The sequence below is a fragment of the Petaurus breviceps genome, unplaced genomic scaffold (genome assembly GCF_028583685.1).
Source record: "Petaurus breviceps papuanus isolate PSGF00001 unplaced genomic scaffold, PetGlider_PUasm1.0 90977, whole genome shotgun sequence".
Taxonomy (NCBI): domain Eukaryota; kingdom Metazoa; phylum Chordata; class Mammalia; order Diprotodontia; family Petauridae; genus Petaurus; species Petaurus breviceps.
The window spans coordinates 12,512,085-12,530,826 of NW_027187391.1; the positions used below are offsets into that span (position 1 = coordinate 12,512,085).

Here is an 18,742-nt window from a genome sequence, read left to right on the forward strand (position 1 = left end):
AATCCTTCTAAAGAATCACAACTAATCAGATCAATACTTGAGTAAGAAGAAAAAAGATTTTTTTTATCTGCAATTTGAGTGGCATGAAGAACTTGTAGAAGATTCTGCCTCTGTGGTCTCTTCCTCTAATTGACTGGTTTCTCCCAGAATCTCCATTAGGAAAGTGTCCAATCTAATCATTCCTTCATTCCTCTCTGGGATCCACTCCTAATTATACAGAACTTCTACAACTTGCCAGTGAGGATGCCTTCTTCCCTTATCCCAATTTGTCCTTCCTACTGGAATATAACATTCTTGAAGGCATAGATTTTCTTTTCTTCTTTAAGGAAGGGATAAAATTTTCAGGAACAAAGGAGATTTACATTTTGAAGGATAATGACTCTCTTTCATCTTCATTAAAGATTCAACAGTGATGGAAACACAGAATGAATGATCAGAAAAAACAATAACAACAACAAACTTTCCTGACTGTGAAAATTGTTACATGTTAGAAAATATGGGTGGATTGTTTTTGATAACTTCATCTTGAGATGTTTAAGAAGAATTCAGATTGATCAATTACCAGTTTAGGTGTAATCCTATCTGAATGGATCTCCAATTAACTAGCATTTTCAGCTCTATAGACTAACCCTATGAATGTGCACAGATGGACACACAGACAGAATGAGTATTCTCTTTGATGAAAGATATTCTTCAAATTTGATATTTGTCACAAAAAGTACAATATGTGATCAGTAAAACCTGGTCAAGAAATGTTACCCCGTAATTTTTAATTTTGGCACTGTTTGGATTTAAGCAAAGTTTTATGGCATCTGTATGATAGGGATAGCAATACTTGTATTTTTCAAATAGGAATAAATGAGAATTAATGTTTCTCATTTTCTGAAGAAATAAAAAGCATCAGAAATGAGCTATTTGTAATGAATGTTCTACTTATTACATGTGTGCTTACTTGAAGGTATGAGGAGCAAAAACCACTTATGGCAATCAGCCTCACTTCTATATAGGCACATCTTATCCTTTTATGGAGCTTAAAAATACCAAGATTACATACATGATTATGCATCCTTTCTTAACTGTACATTATTCACGTACTCATACTAGCTACAAGGCACCTCTTCTAAATAATTGAGATTATATATGATAAATTGTTTTTGACCAAAGAAGATTCATTATTACAGTGATGCTTGTGGACACAGTCTTAAGCAGCAAAACACCAAGACATATTAACTATACAGAAACGTGGGTGCATATTTTTCAAAAGTATTAAAACATTTTAAGTTGCAGCTATTAGTTTGTTCTTTAAAACTTAACTGAATTATAGCACCAGACAGAGATCATCTAATTCTACCCCTTTCATTTAATGTATAGGAATGAAATCTTGACCAAAGCTATCACAAATATGGTCTATAAAGATTTTTGACATATCAGGAATATGTGTGACTCAGTTATATTGTCAAAGCCATATTGTGTGTGTGTATATATATATATATATGTATATATATTGGAATAACTATCCTAAAATGAAGATTAATTTAATGGTGAGGATGGGGAAGGAACTCTCTCTAGGTATGTATACATATATGAATGTTATATATAAGTTTGTAAATGTAAGTACAGATATATACATATATGTACATAAGTATGTATGTTTGCACATATGTGTACATATCTATAATATAGATATTGGGGTGGGTGGGGTACATGTGCTGTCTATAAGGAGCCTCAGTTTAGGGAAATTCCCCATGGGGGAGGTGAGAGATTTGCTTCTGGGAAAGAAGAGAATAGAAATGTCTTGGAGAGATTGTGGACCATGTGTAGACATTCTGTAACTGATTTTGGCCTGCTAATTATATAATATGGAGAAATCTTTATTTTCAATTGACTGCATAGCCAGAATTGTTGTTGTATTGTAAAAGGTTTGGGTCAGCCTCTGCTGAGTTTCTTAGTTTCAATCTCTTGACAACATGGGACTGGTTGGACTCCTTCACTGGTGGCATCTGATGAGAGATAATGTTTTAAATGCAGGACTTTGGAGGCTGAAATTTAGTCCTCTTAAATGGGCTTTGGTCATTTCTTGGACTATGAGTTTCTTCTTTCCCAAATAGGTGAAGGGATTGGAGCTGACAATGTAAGTTTTTAATTATCAAAAGAACAAGTGTAAGTTTGTCCTGACATTCTAGCATCCTAGTTTAGTAGCCAGTTCAAAAGCAATCTCCAGACAAGCATTACTGACTCTCAGAAATGACCTTTGGGAGCTAACACATCAGTTGCTGAAATGAAGACTCATCTAACAGCAATTCTACTTTTGTACACAAATTTGGTGGACCAATTCTATATAGGAATTGAGCTAAACTTGAGTTTATTCTTCCCAGAGACTAAGATGGGATAGGTGAAATTGTGTCTGGAAGTTGTTGGGGGAACATTTATTTATACCTCAATTACTGCTATATTTTAAAATAAATATCTTTTTCTGAAAGCTAATGTGGAGTTGTTAAATGGAACTGCAATGCTATTGGGAGAAACATGGATGATGGGAACTCCAGGTAATAATATAAGAGAAGAGACACTCCTCTTCCCAACCTCTCAAGTAACACTTGGACACTAAAGGGAAGAGGTTTTCTATATGGCCCTGGGATGCTGGGGCAGAGAAACTACATATACCACATATACATACATACATGTGCATATATGTATATGTAGCTGAATAATCAGTCCCTAGGTTAGTTAACAAGCATTTTTTAAGCACCAACTATATGCCAGGTCCTACCCTAAGCATTTGGGATACAAAGAAAGGCAACAATGCAATCCCTCCTCTCAAGGAGCTTGTATTCTAATGGGGGAGAGAGCATACAAAAATATTATATACCTAAAAGATAAATAATGTGTAAGTGTAAGGTAATCTCAGCAGAAACTCACTTGAGAAGGGGGAGGAAGGAACACAAGTTCTTCTGAAGAAGAGAAATTGGGGAGTATCTTGAAGGAAGCCAAGGAAGGTAGGAGTTGGAAATGGAGGGGCATTCAAATATAAGGGACAGAAAGTGAAAAGATGAAATGTTATGTGTGGGGAACTCTAATTATGCCAAAGTATCTAGATCATAGAGTACAAGGTAGGTAGTAGAGTATTAAAATAATCTAGGTATGAGGTGATGTGGGACTATACAATGTGAGCAGCTACGTCATTGGAGAGAAAGGAGATGTAAGAGAAATGCTGTGAAGTAGAAACAAGATTTGACAATAAATTGAATATATTGTAGGAGGCCAATGAGTAACTAATGATGATACCAAGATTCTACTTACCAGTAACTAGAAGGATGGTGGTGGCCTTAACAGTAATAGGAAAATTGGGAAAAGGGGGAATATTTGCAGGGCAAGATAATGGGTTCTCTTTTGAACATATTGTTTGAAATGCTAGAGTGGCATCCGATTTGAAATGTCCAAAAGGCAGTTGGTGGTATGGGACTGAAGTTCAACAGAGATATTAGGTCTGACATATAGATCTGGATATTATCTGCACCAAGATGATGGACAATAATTTGTGCTTCAAAGAGAATAGGAGAAGACAATGATTAAATTGTACTTTCCTTCATTAACTGGATTATTTCTTAAATAGCTGAATACAAGTTAGTTTTATATCAATGGCCTTAGTAACTGATAAAGAATAATTATAACTGTTTTCCAGGAACTATAAAAATACAGAGCAGTGAAGTACATTAGGGAAAACAGAAATCTTTTTCCAAATAACTCATTTTTATTAAAAATATCTCAAAATTATATTTGTAGATTTTCTCCCATTCAAACTTTCCTGCAAACTTTATGAATATGTGTACTTCCCCTGCTTTCTTCTCTGAAGTTTGATAAGTACTTCAATTCTATAATCAAATCAGCTCTGTTATCTTTCCCAGAAAGGGTACATCAATCTATTTCCCTATGACTCCTTATGACTTCATCTTCTCTGTAACCTTGAGACCAAAATATTGGTCCCTGACCAAAACTCCTTTATATGCATTTTTCTCTCCATCAGGATGTAAGTTCCTTCAGTTCAGGGATTATCAACTTTTGAATTTGTATCCCAACCACTTAGCAGAGTGTTTAGCACATGGTAAACATTTTATAAATATTTTCATGTATTTGTTTATTAAATATACATTGTCTAGGACATTTCAATCATGGGAAAATAATTTATTCTTTAACTTATTCAAAACTTGAAACATTTTCTGATTCTAACTTATTAGACATGTTGCTAAACTAATAAGATTTATGTTCTATGTTTTTTTCACTAATTTGCACAATGGGGGAAATGCCAGTTTTAAAGATTACAATGTTTTCTAAACACTATTTTTTTTTACTATGTTCATATTTTAAGAGGAGCACATATTTATAACAGGTAGGGCACATTCTAATTCTATAATAAAAATTCTATGGCTCTTATAGTTGGTCCATCTAACAAATCAACCAGTTTATTGGGAAAAACGTTTTTTTTTTTCATGACCAGAGAAGTAATAATGACTACTGGGTACAATTTTGTGGGCTAAATTATCTACTTGATAAAAATGACTGATTAAAAGATAACTCACCACCATGATTTCTGAGCAACTTATGACATGGGGGAGAATTGGTTGTAAATACAAATGTAATATGTACAATACCAGATACAAAGTCTCTATGGAGAAAGCCATCAATTTACACCACATTTTCAATGTCAGTCAACTACTGTTTATAGCAAAGTAGCTAACATGAATGAGAGTCTAGGCTAGAGAAGAATGAATTGGTCAAACCAATTATATATAGCCAGATCTTGATTTTAGTGGGAAGGGGGCAGTTATTAAACCTGCAGACTTGGTTAATGTTGTACCTGTACATTTTGCTATCTCTTAACAATGACTGAATCAACCATTTTGCATTTTCTTCTTCTTCTTTGATAGCTATTTTAGATCTGTCATTTTGACTTGGCCACAATCTGTTTAGGTTGTCTTTTGAGATGAATGAACTGTAAAGACAATTTGCCCTATCTTCAAAAAATGTCTGTCCTGGGTACTGTAATCCTACATTTGGATTCATTTATTTACATTTTCTTTTTTCATCTCTGGAGACCAAGGATTAAATTGGTCAGAGATTTCATGATGATTGGATTAGTTCCTACATAAATTTCCCACTGGACATCTCTCTATACTGCAAAATTATGATATGTAATATACCTAGCCATCTTTGTTCTGAAGAAGATTCTAAAGGCAGTTGCGTCAAAATGGTTACACTATACAACATGAAACCATAAACAACATCTTTCTAAACTATGAATGGTCTTAATAAATGGAATAGCCTACAGTTTTATTTTTATTCTGTCAACATCTTTTTTCAAAAGATACCTTTCTCTTCATGTCTATGAGTGCCATATTGATTTCTTTCTTTCAAAAAATAATCACAAAGTTTTTAATTTGGCAAACCATTCAAAATAATGAGAGAAATTATGACAGTAATAGATAACATTTTTATCAATAGTATTAAGATATTATTGAATTTTAATGCCATTCGCCCCAGCTGTTGTTAGATTTATGATTCAATCCAGTAAGCATTTAGAGACCTACTATGTACAGGGTACTGTAATTTTCTCCCAGGCAAATACATACATTTTTTTTTCAAGAGATCTCCTTGAATACTAATGTTCTAAAATGCTCTATTTCTATTGGATTACATACAACCAACTCAGAAAAATGTGCATGAAACCAATCCAAATTTGTCCTTTGTCAAATTTTGATATGCCTCTTCTCCAAATAATAAATTTCAAAGTTAAAAAAAAAAACCCCTATCATTTTTGTGCCCACTATCCTGAGTACTTTTATTGATATAGTTGATTAGTCAAAGTGGTCAGTTATTTATACTAACATCTTCCAGGAATATAAAACTTTATCACTTGAAAATAATTGTAACCACATATTTGAATTCTTGAGAAAAACTCATCAGTGAAAAAGTATTATATAAAGTAATTTAATTATTTGTTATATTTTTGATAACTATGATTGAGAAGATACCATATTCTTATCCATATAAAGTAAATTCAGTCCTTATGTATTTTTCCAATTGGAATAAGTTACTTAAAGAGTTAATTTAATTTAGTTATTGACCTAACAATAAATGAAAGGTAATAGGCAGAATTAGTAACAAAGCATGTCTTTTTAATTACATGGATTTTTTCAATTTTAATGCAAGTGTTACTGGTAATATTATTAGTCATTTTTATACATTTACAACTCAAATGACAGTGGAAGAAAACTACTGAAAGCCTTTTAAATTATGATTATAAAACTTTTGCTGATAGAAACATTACTTTAACATTTTCAACAACAACAACAACAATAATAATAACTATAGCTAACATTTATATAGCACCTACTATGTGCCAGGCCCTGCTAAGTACTTTATAATAATATCTCATTTGATCCTTACAACACTACTGGGAAGAAACTTAGGCAAACAGAGATTAAGTAACTAGAATAGTTAGTAATTGTCTAAAATCATATTTGAATTCAGGTCTTTCTCACTCTAGGCCCAGGGTCCTAGCCATTATGACACTCAGTTGACTCTACTGCTTTCCACATTCAAATATGATGTTAAATGAGAACTACAAATATTTGAACTCAAGTGGAAAAGTAATGTCCCAAACACTTATGGAGAGACATTAAGAATTCATAAAACTGGTATCATATTCTAGTTTTCTGATAGTAGCTTTGGTACATAAAATACATCCTAAGCATTTTTCTTGATAAATTTCTATGTCATGTAGCTATTTACAATAAAGAAGATTCTTTTTATAATATATTAAAACTGAAGTTTTTTTTTACCATCTTTGACAGGTGTGAACTGATGACTATATTTTAACATTGGGAAATAGAAAACCAACTGTTCCTTATAAGGCAAGTATAAGAAATTTAAGAAAACTTAAAAATATTGTGGTTATTAGAATAACAATACATTTCAATTTCTCACTTCAAAAATAGGATACAGACATATGGATTAGCAAAATATCTATGTTCCATCATAATTATTATTTTTAACCAGACCCAGTGTGCTTGCTATAAGAAACTCCCACTGAGCAAGTTACTTAACCCCAATTGCTTAGGGGCGGCCAGGTGGCACAGTGAGTAAGTGCACCGGCTCCAGTGTTGGGATGACCTGGGGATCAAATCTGGGCTCAGATACTCAGCATCACACCCAGCAATAACTGGCCATGTAACCTTGAGCAAATTACTTAACCCTGATTGCTTAAAAAAAAAAAAGAAACTCCCACTGAGGAAACTTCCTGTACCAATTCAGACTAGTACATCATTCTTCCTCTAGAACTAGTATTTTGCTCAGCCAATGTTCAGAATTATGATTTTAGCAAAAAATTAATGAGAACAGAATATATTTTAGAATAAGAAAAAAGATATCAGGAAGCAATTATGTTTACAATATTATTATAAATTCTAATCAAGAAATCACTGATATTATCTTTAATCCCATTCTAACTGCAAAAATTGGGTAAAATTAATGCAAATACTAGTGTAACTAGTTTTCAATATATACAGCTCCTTTTTAAATCCTCAAAATAGTTTCTAAAGGTGGTGTGATGATGAATTATTAAAAAAAATGAAACTCACTAACTTTTAAAGATCATATGAGGGGCAGCTACATGGTGCAGTAGAGAGAATAATAGGCCTGAAGTCAGGAAGACTCATGTTCCTGAGTTTAAATCTAGCTTCAGGTTTCAGGCACTTATTATACACATGACCCTGGGCAAGTCACTTAACCTTGTCTTCTATTTCAATATCTGTCAAATGAGCTGGAGAAGGAAATGGCAAACCACTTCATTATCTTTACCAAGAAAACCCAGATTATGTCACAAAGAAGCAGACATGACCAAAATGACTGTACAGTTAACTTTCATGCCATACTGTTTATTAATGGATTATGTTTGGATTTCATCATTCAAAATAAAAACGTTATTCGATTTCAGAAGCTCTTTGACATTCTAAATTGACTTGGGTGTCTCATTAAGGATGTTTAAAGATTAAAATCACTCTGTGCCTCAACCCCCAAGCCTGAAAAAAAAACACCTCTCCTCTTTTAACTGATTAGTAATTGGTCAGTTTATTCAGGTTAGCTACATGTGCACACATATCTCCAAAAGTTGCACTTTAAAGCATATTTTGAAAAATCTTTAAATAAAAAACCATTAACTTTATGGTAGAAAATAGCCTAACATTTGGGAACTTTTAAGCAAAAAGCATAGTTATTTTTCCTGTTTCTCTCTTAGAAGTAATGAAACACACAGCAGAGGCATAAACCATAGAACAGAAACAAGGACACAAACCATAAGGGCAAACCCACACAGCCACACACATGCAGTGTACCATGGTCTCTCATACTTGTTGCAGAAGAAGGAGTGTTGCAACTCAGCAACCAGTCTGCAGTATTTAAAACAGTCATGGTGTCTCCTGAGAACAGGAATGGTATAATGGTTCATTGTCTGAAGGCCTGCTCAGTGTCTATGAATAATCTTCAATGCTAGTAAGTGTTTTTGCACTTTGAGCCAAGTCTTTTAACTGTGCTGTATTGCTTTTATGAGTATTATTTTATATGGTTTATTTTATTCAAGGAAAATAAGTGCACATGATTATTAGCATCCTTGAAAGTAAGTTTCCAGAGTTTTGAGAGTCTTTTAATCCTAATATTTGTACTTGATTTGAGTTTTAAATGTGAACATACTTAATCTAAAAGTCATCACTAAGTGGTCTCATCTTTTCTCCTTATGTTCATAGAAAAGTTCATTGATATTAATTGGAATGATGTGCACATATGGAGAGATGAATGGTCATCTATAAACAAGAAAGAAGCTGACCTAAAAAGAGGTTGGTGGAAAAGTTTTTAATGTGGGCAACTTATAGTGTGCACAACTTCACACAGAAAATAATTTCAAAACTGAATCTATATAGACACTGGCCTTTCCTCTGCTACCCCCCAACAGTTGAAAGAATTAAATTATATTGATCATATATTATATAATCATTAAATTAAAAAAAACATTTTGTGGCAATTGTCTATATCTGATCACTTCCAATAGTCTCTTGTGTACAGAGAAGTTTGAATTTCTAATTTATTAAAATAATTATTTATATGTTGCTTATAACACACATTCTAACTGAATATCTAATTTATTATAACAATTTATATGTTGCTTATAACACACATTCTAACTGAATATCTAATTTATTATAACAATTATTTATATGTTGCTTATAACACATTCTAACTGAATATCTAATTTATTATAACAATTATTTATATGTTGCTTATAACACACATTCTAACTGAATATATCTAAAGAAAAAGAGAGTGACATGTCAGCCCTCATTTGAACAAATAACAAATAACTTTGTTCTTTAAAAAGAAAATTTTGAACACCTATTTAAAATTTTTTCCCACTTCAGTTATCATTTTGAACACTAGTTAAGTCAATTTCTTGGTAGCTTTTATTATTGAATTCAGAGCCAGAGCTCAAAATCACACCCTGATGCTTTGGATGCACTATCAGTCTACTATTTTGAAACCAGGGTCCAAGACTCCCTTTTCTCATCCTTAAGTAAACTCTTTAGAGATATAAAAAGGACAATGAAGTGTGAACCCCCAGGAATGCTGTGCTCAGAAGCAGAACCAGTCTTTTATTATCCTTAAATGTTTCCAGTTTTAGAAGATGAGGAAGAATAGAAGTAGAGTTGCCCTATTAATAAACAATACATTCTCTAATTATAAATTTGGGCATGATGATGAAACATGGTGTTAATTAAGGGGACCTTTACTCATTTATTAGCACATGCCTAACACTAAGCATTGAAATTTATATTCTGTCCAACTTCTGGGTTGTATACTTACCTCCTGTCCCATTTGTTGTAACTGATGTGTTGCTGAGATTAGATTTATCCAGTTTGGAGCTACCAGGAGTGTCACTACTTCCAACAAGAGTATGAGGACTTGCTAGGTCCTGCATTTCCATAGACCTGTTAGAGCAGGAAGCAGCACAGTAAAAAGTTGAAATCCCAGCAATCATTCTTTAATAACCTATACATTTTATTCTACTGAGGCATGTGGCCAGTTTTGTTACAGTTGTTCAGGCTGTTACTAGATACCATAATTATAAGGATATGAAAATGAAATTTGATTAAAATTGATTTATTTTCAAATCAGTTTATCTTAAAAAATGTTGTGCTATATTTCAAACTATAATTTGTTCTCCTACCACTGCTGCTAGTACTATTTCAAATAAGAAATGTTCTTCTATTTTTAAAGAATGAAATAGAAATTCATTTTTGGTCCAGACCTGTGAGAGGCAGTGTGGTACAGTACATAGTAGGTTGGTCCCTGCTGTGGATTCATGAAGACATGGGTTTAGTTTCTGCCAGTGACAAATACTGAATAGTCTTTTAATTTCTTATGCCCCAGATAAGTCTCTAAGATTTTAAGTTGGAGAATAGTTGCTGATCTGTACTGGTAAAGGAAATTTCTTCATCTAAAAATCTCTACATCAATGAAATTACAACACAAAATGTATATAATTAAATTTATCATTTAAAAATTTTATCCCAAATTGGAAAGAATAATATATATTTGTTCAATATTATAAATTCGTTTTTACACAAAAATAATCCTTTTCCCTTCTAAAATGTACAGTACCACTTAGTCTTTATAAAACAAATCTCTTAATCATTCAGGAGCTAATATTTCTCTTTAGCCTACATAGGAACACAAACCACACAGGGTGGTGGTGGATTTTGAAGAGAAGCAAACAAAACACATATTGTGTTTGTATGCATGTATGCATGAATGAATGTGTTTATGTGGGCATATCCATGAATATATTTATCATCTATATGGAGAAAGATGTATATTGACAAGGGTAATCCTTTCATAAAGGCAAGATATGATCCCAGGATATGTAAAATGTATTACCTCTGCTTTGTTTTATCATAATAAGAAGCAAGTCTCCCTGTAAATAGGTCACTGATGTCTAATCAATATAATCACAGAAGTCTGTTTTGTGTTCATTCCCATGTTCATGTAACTCTGTGCCTGTTTAATGCTGATGTTAACATACCCTCAGTAGCTGTCTTCTACCACTGATGGGTAAAGATTCATCAATTGTCACCAGATCATGGATAAGGGCTAAAATCACAACATAAAGATTATTCAGGGGTGTGGATTGCTGTATGTGAAGGATATTGAACTGAAACAAACTAAAACTGAACTTATACAGAATATTTATTATAGTCCCTTTCTGATTAGATGAAGTTTGAACTTTCTTGGTGTCTTTACTTATACTCTGAGAGGCAGCACTAGACTAGGTGTCCAAAGATCAGAGTCTGAACCTTGCATCCACCATTTATTATTTGACCTTGGTCAAAATAAGAGACAGTTGAGGTCTAGTCAAACTGCATTACTCAGTGTTCTACCAATATATTCTATATCTTTTTATCTCTATGGCACATGCTGTTTCATATATTTAAAATGTTTTTCCAATCCCATTCATCCTTCCAACTCTAACTCCAATGCCACTTCATTCACAGAGCTTTCTGTGATCCATTAAACTGGAAATGAAACCACTCTTCATGTATAGCTCGTTTTGTTTTTAGCTCTCTATGCATTAATGTTCTATTTTATATTTTAATATTTGTGCAAATTTTATCTCCCCATGAAGGTAATCACTATATCTGACTCATTTTTGTAGCTTACAGAACTTAGCATAATGCATTTTAAATCTGCCAAAGTACATTTTATAATACACTATATCATAGGGTTATAAAAGTCAATTAGTTACTTAAGTACAAAGCATGTTTACAGGTAATATATAGGGTGATTTTATTTTTATGCTCAAAGAAATCACTTCTGAGGTCATATTCTGATGCCTCATTGTGTTGAAGATGTGTTCCTGGGTTACAGGGGAGGATTTTGGGAGGAAAATAACAATGCAATGCTACATCCATTTGGAATGAATCTGTTTTCTCTGAGTCACAGAAGCATAGATTTTGGATTTGAATATAACTTACAAGTTATCAAGTACAACTCCCTAAACTTGTTCATTGGAAATAGTCAGAGTGAGGATAAGTGACTTGGTCAGCGTCACAGAGCTTGTAAGTGTGTGAGACTGAATTTGAATTCAGGTCCTGATGACATTAAGTTAGTGCTCTTCTCAATGAAGTCTACCTAAGGGTAGACAATCACATCATGGGTAGGGAGAAGAATTTTACAACAGCAATTCTAAGAGATCATCTATTAAACCATGAAGGAACTGATAGCTTTTGAGGCAGAGAATACCCTCACAAAGTATTCCAAGAAACTTAATTTCCAACTGTGATTTTCTAATTTCATGTTCCCTCATTGAATTTGGTCTGTTAGCTTCCTATCAATAATTTTTGGTGATAATAAAAGTCATTTAACTAAGGGTCCATCCAGAAAAGTTATATAAATGGATTGCCCATTGTCACTCTATAATTTTTCTTAAATAATTAACTGTTTACAAATATTTTCTCATCCTTACAAAAACCTCATGAGGCAGGTACTATTATTGTCCCCATTTTACAGAGGAAGAAACTGAGGCTAATAGAGTTTAAGTGACTTGCCAAGGGTCACAGAGTTAGTAAGTGTCTGAATTTGGATTTGAATTTAGTTATTCCTGACTCCAACCCCAGCTATTGAACAACTATTTGACCTCTTTGCTGTTGAAATAAACCAAAGGTATATTATTCATCTAAATTATCTTGATGTCTACCCATTATCAGTTTACTGTTGTTGCTAAGAAAATATCCATTGCATGTGCTTATTATAAATAAATTTAAAAAGTTTAGTCCAATTCTATAATTGGGAGTTAGGGACAGAAGTCTATGCAAAGTGAGTAGAATTGTTTACATTATTCCATTCCCATTTTTTTCAGATACCAGTTTCTGTAACTCAGAATGTGGTGAATTTCACAGTCTGTCATATGATTATGGTCCTAGTATTTGCCCATGACTACTTCTTTAACGTGGAGGAAGACATGAGAATGCATCATGGCACAAGAGAAAAGACATTGGCTCTTGATCTGGTTTCCAATCCCATCTCTGAGGATTACTACCTGTCTGACTTTGAACAAATCACTTAACCTCTTTGGACTTCAGTTCCCTCATCTGTAAAATGAAATGAGGTTGGAATAGAAAGCCTCTTAGATCCCTTCTATTTTTAGACTTCTCGATATCCTCAGTCTCCTTATCTATAAAATAAGGATAATGATATCATTCTTTCCCCATATCAGATGAAGATAGAAAAAATGCATGTAGAATATGATTTATTTAAAATCAAGATTTTAAGCCAGTTAAAGCAATTAAGATGTGGAAACAATTAGACTATAATACTTTCCACTTTTTTTTCTTGTTTTTTTAGAGTTAGGAATTTGGTTGAATGATATTTGGTTGTAGGCAGGATGGATTTTAGGTTAGCCATTGAAGAGAATACTCATAGTTACTGGACTGGAGTTACAGGATATAAAGGACATAGACCTTTTCTCAGTTAGCCCAAGAAAATAAATTTAGACCCAAATCAGTTATGTGACTTGCTCAGAGTCACACAGATATTAAGCAATTGAGTCACACAGTAAATCAGATTTAATTTCAATTACATGATGTATACGTATGTTTTCAGTGTTGTTCCCTAGGTTCTCATCATATAATCTCCTTTAGAACTGAAGCTTGGTCTTGCCTATATGGTCTTTATACAACATACATGTTCATTGGATATTAGGCAGTGACAGAATTCTGATTTTTGCTCACAGTTCTCTACATCACCACAAATGTGAACAGGTTGTCAACATTTTGCCTTCTAGATTAACCATTAATAGTGGCATATGACGTAAAAGGGATGCGAGTTTTTAAGATGAAAATCTCTCTGTCTCTCTCTGCCTCTCTGTCTGTCTGTCTGTATATCTCTGTTTCTGTCTCTGTCTCTCACTATTTGGAATCAGGAAGACCCAAGTTGAAATCAAACCTTAGTCATGCATGATCCAGGGCAAGTCACTTGATTTTTTGCCTCAGTTTCTTTATTTGTAAAATGAGGATAATAATAGTGTCTACTCCTTAGGGTTATTTTTAGGATAAAAATGAAATGATATTATTAAAGTACTATATAAATACTATTTTATTATTATACAAATAATTTTAATTAGTTATCTCTTGTTCATTTCATTTTCCACTAGACAAGATGTTTTATTCAATTCAATAAATAAAAATGAATGTTTTTTTCCATTTTTTAATTTAAAAAAGTAGTCTCATTTGCAACCAATAATTTCTGCTCCCCCAAACAACTGCCATTCATTAGGGAAAAAAATACAACAAAACCAAAATGTTTCAGCAACATTGTTTGAAAAGTATAAGGCATGAACTCCATTCAAATCTTGTGCAGACCCAAGGTTAATGAAGCAGAGAATTATTATCCCATACCTAGCAAAAAGGTGAATAGATTATACCAGCAAAATATTTAATGTTTTCCATTATGCCAAGAGACATATGGTCCTCCTGTGATTTAGGAAACCAACCAGTGAGCAACTAACTCTATAACAAACACTGAGACTATCTGCAACAACAGCAAAGGGAGATCCAGGAGATATTGCATGCAGAAGTGAAAACATGTAAGCATATCTTGAAAATGGTAAAGATGGATATCTTTTTATGTATTTCTATATAAGTCATAGCTTTTAAAACATTAATCATTGCTATTAATTATTAGAAATAGAACACTGGATAGTGAATCAGGAAATGTAGATTCAAGATCTTGATCTGGTACTGACATGATCCATTTTTAGAAAGCCCACTGACAGATCTACTCATACCCCTTCTCCAGTTTATAGAATTCAACTTGCTGACAAATGTATTTCATCTGCAGACAGTCATGTTGTATTCCATTCTTTTATATGCCAAGACATTCTGTCTCTTTATGGGGTTATTCAACCCATTCACATTAAGTGCAAGGAAGTTAGCACCTGCCATTAGGGATCAGTGTGTGAAATGCGATGAGTGAGCACTGTGATAAGTGTTTGGCATTAGGAAGCAAAAATAAAACCTCTGTGAAAAAAGATGTGGAAAAGACAGCAAGACACCAAGGAGAGTCGTGTGTGAATACAAACACAAACATTTAACATACCAACCTACCAGGAAGCAAGAGTTATGATTGTGTTATATTTCATATGATAAGTAATGCCAGAAGAGATCAGGGAACTCCCCTGTAACTCCAGTCTTTATGACATTAAAACACTTGATAGTTACTACGGAAAAAAAAAATTGAGAGTCAGGCTGGCATCTTTGTAATAGGGACTCCAAGCCCACTTCTCATCTGGTTTAATAACCCATGGAGTTAATCCAAGTACAAAGTTCCTCTCTGAAAAAAACAGGAGCCCAGTTCTGATATCTCTTCCAAAGGGCAAGATGAAATGAGTCTGGTATAAATATTCAATTGGGAAATTACGGCCAATCTACTCACACTGTGTATTGAGTGCAATTCAAAACTCTCCCACCTGGTACTGACTGGCTCCCTCATGTCTACAAGGAACTGGCAGGTGGAAGGCAGGAGGAAGCTTAGGGAATCTTTTCATCTGCTAGGGCAAAAGAGGGACAGGTAGGAGTGGTGATACCACAAACATCAGAGGGTTTAATTATGATAGTGTCTTTTTTCCCAGGTGGAAAGCACCACTTAGAGTCAGTAAGCCATGATTCCGACTTGAAGCAGCCCTCAAGAAATGATTGGTGGTTTGAGAAGAGATGAAAAAAGAAGTTTGCAAAGAAAGTCTTGGAAAAATATTATATTATGTATCTAAGGTTTTTGTGTTAATGAGATTTTGCATATACACATATGTATGAGTATATTGTTATACTCAGGGTTGCTCTCTACCTTTTGTCTGGAAAGTATAGAAGGCTGACTGAAGGGCTGATAAAATTTGCTTCTTTGCTCTGTAGAATGCAGGGTGAAAAGATTCTTTGGATGACCATCCCTTTAACCTCAATGCTAATAAAGTTTTAAAATGTTGCATAAACTAATATGTTTTCCAACAGTTAACATTTTTGGGGAAATGCACAATGTTCATAAGTGAAAACACTCAAGCAGACTTAGGTTAGTAAATACTCAGTATAAGCCTCCTTGAAGAATAAAACTTCATTGACTCATATAAAAATAATTCAGAAATTTTGGTGTTTTCACTGGGGCTGTGCTTATGTTCACAGAAGAAATGTTTGCCAACATAGTGAAAAAGTAAAATATTTTCATTTGTGAGACACACACACACAGAGACTGAGAGAGACAGAGACAAAGAGATTTTGCTAGTCAATAAATCATATGGGCAATCTAAGAAAAATGATACAATGCAAATTTTCCTACAAATAAGTCATATGCTCACAAATGAAACATCTCTTCAGTGGAGCTTTTGACCAGTAATACAGTGGTAGTGACTAGACTTAATTAAGATAGATATTTTGGTTCAGTTGCTTCAGTTACGTCAGATTCTTTTTGAACACTTGGGTGAGGGATGGGCAGTTTCTTGACTGAAATATTGGAGTAGTTTGCCATTTCCTTCTCCAAATCATTTGACAGATGAGAAACTAAACTCTATTCACTGTGCCACCCAGTTGCCCCAAATAGATATAGAAAAGTAATAAAACTGCATATGTGTCAGACATTTGACTGCCAAACTGGTCTTCTATCACATTAATAGGAGACTTTTAAGGTGTTCTTGGATTTTTAAATTTATCACAACCTATCCCCCTATTGTTATTGTTTTTTTTAAAAGCCATATATTCCATTAGTCTAGTATGTATTTATTTTTATTGTTAACTAGTGTTTTTATAGCAAAGTTTTAAAAATACTTTACAAATATTATCTGATTTTGTTCCTCCAACAACAATGGGAGGTGGGCACCATTATTATTGCTATTTTAGAGATGAGAAGAATGAGGCAAACAGAGGTTGTGACTTGCCTAGGGCATTCTCTGCTTTTTTATTGAAATAATGATTGTTTTATTCTGAAAAAAAGAAATATAATATAAGAAATGTTTCAATTCTTTTTACATTCCAGTGAAAACTATTTTACTGGGAATTGAACATCTTCCACTATTTGCAGTTCAAAATGGACTAGGTCAAGCTAGGAACCAGAAAATGAAGATAATTTCTAGTTTATCCCTCCAAAAAGCAGTATTCATTGATTGATGAAAATTTACTTTAAATATTATCTTTTAAAATAAAGTTTAAAATTCCAAATCCTAGCAACTTTAAGGTAGTTAAACAAAGAAACAAACACGTTTTTCAAGTGATTTCACAGCACCTATGTTTTGGTGAGAAGATAACTGGATTTAGAGCCACTTGGGTAATTAGGATGGTGAACAGACTCAAAACCAATGTCAAAAGTGGAGTCACTGACAGGAATAGGGATGTTTGGTCTAGAAACCTTGAGAGGGCATGAAAGATATCTTCTAGAAGTATAATGGCTGTCATATAGAGATGAAGATATCTTTTGCTTAGCTCCAGAGGATAGAAGTAGAATTTATAAAGAGCTATATTTTTGTTAAACAGAAAGTAAAACTCCTTAACAATTAAAACAGTCCCATATGGAATTGAATCTTATTATGTGATTTGGTTAATTATTTATGGGACTGTGGGCAAGTCACTTAACTATTCCATATCTAAATTTCCTCATCTTTAAAATGAGTGTTGGAACTTTCTATAACTTCAAAACTAAATCCTATGATCAAACCATCTCATATTATTTCAATATAACATTGAGAAAACTGAAAATCCTTACTTTATTACCAGTTCTAACCACCAGTGCTTTATATTCAATTTCTTACTTAGGTGGCTAACCTCAAACTCTACATGTCCAAACCAAACTTCATTATTTATCCATATCCAACACTTCTGTGTCTAGTGCATGACATTACTATTCTCCCTTCCTTAAATTATATTTGACATCCATTTCTTTCATTATAAATCTTGTTAATAAACTATTACTGTCCTTTTTATACATGAAAGTAAAGGAATAAGCATTTATCAAGTGCCTTCTATATGCTAGGCTAAGTTCTTTAATAATATCATCTCATTTCATTCTCACAACTCTAGGAGGCAGCTGTTATTATCATCCCCATTTTGTAACTGAGAAAACTGAGGCAACCAGATGTTGTGACCTGCCCAAAGTCATACAGGTAAGTGCTTGAACTAAGGTTTTTGATTCCAGGCCCAGTTGTGAATAGTGCTCTATTTGCTTTACTACCCAATTAATATCTTTCTCTTCTTCCCCATTTGCACTGTATCACTACTCTAGTTTAGCTTCTCCCTATGTCACACATGTATAACAGTGAGACAGAAATGGATAAGGGAGGGATGTGAGAGGGAAAAATATGGGGGGGGGAGGAAGTGCATTTTTTCTGGTCAAACACAAGGAAGTTTAAGAAAAAAGGATACAATGCAAAGATATTATTCTATATGATTGTATGACTTGGTAACTCTTTCGCTGATTTTTCTTAAAATTTCAAGTTTTCTTAAAATTTTTCAAGTTTCATGTTTGTCTTATAGTGGTCTCTCCTGGCCTTCAATTCATCCTGCATAACACTGAAAATTGATAGAAGCACTGCTTTACTATGTCTATTCCATAATTCTATCAAGGGTCTCACAAATGCATAGTCCTACTGGGTTCTATCTTAAGAAAA

The 18,742-nt window shown here is 33.3% G+C and overlaps 1 protein-coding gene across 6 annotated transcripts in view; it reads right to left on the bottom strand.

Moving 5' to 3' along the window:
• The window catches only part of EYA4 (EYA transcriptional coactivator and phosphatase 4), a 335,518-nt gene that overhangs the window by 80,368 nt on the left and 236,408 nt on the right, over positions 1–18,742 (bottom strand). For 2 of the 6 annotated variants that reach the window (XM_069077346.1, XM_069077347.1), the window contains exons 4-5: positions 9,910–10,034; positions 8,391–8,474 (exon numbers count right to left, since the gene is read on the bottom strand). In XM_069077346.1, the coding sequence (XP_068933447.1) occupies positions 8,391–8,474; positions 9,910–10,034 (209 nt within the window). The remainder of the gene's footprint in view (positions 1–8,390; positions 8,475–9,909; positions 10,035–18,742) is intronic. The other 4 variants (XM_069077348.1, XM_069077349.1, XM_069077351.1 and 1 more) reach the window with 2 other exon arrangements.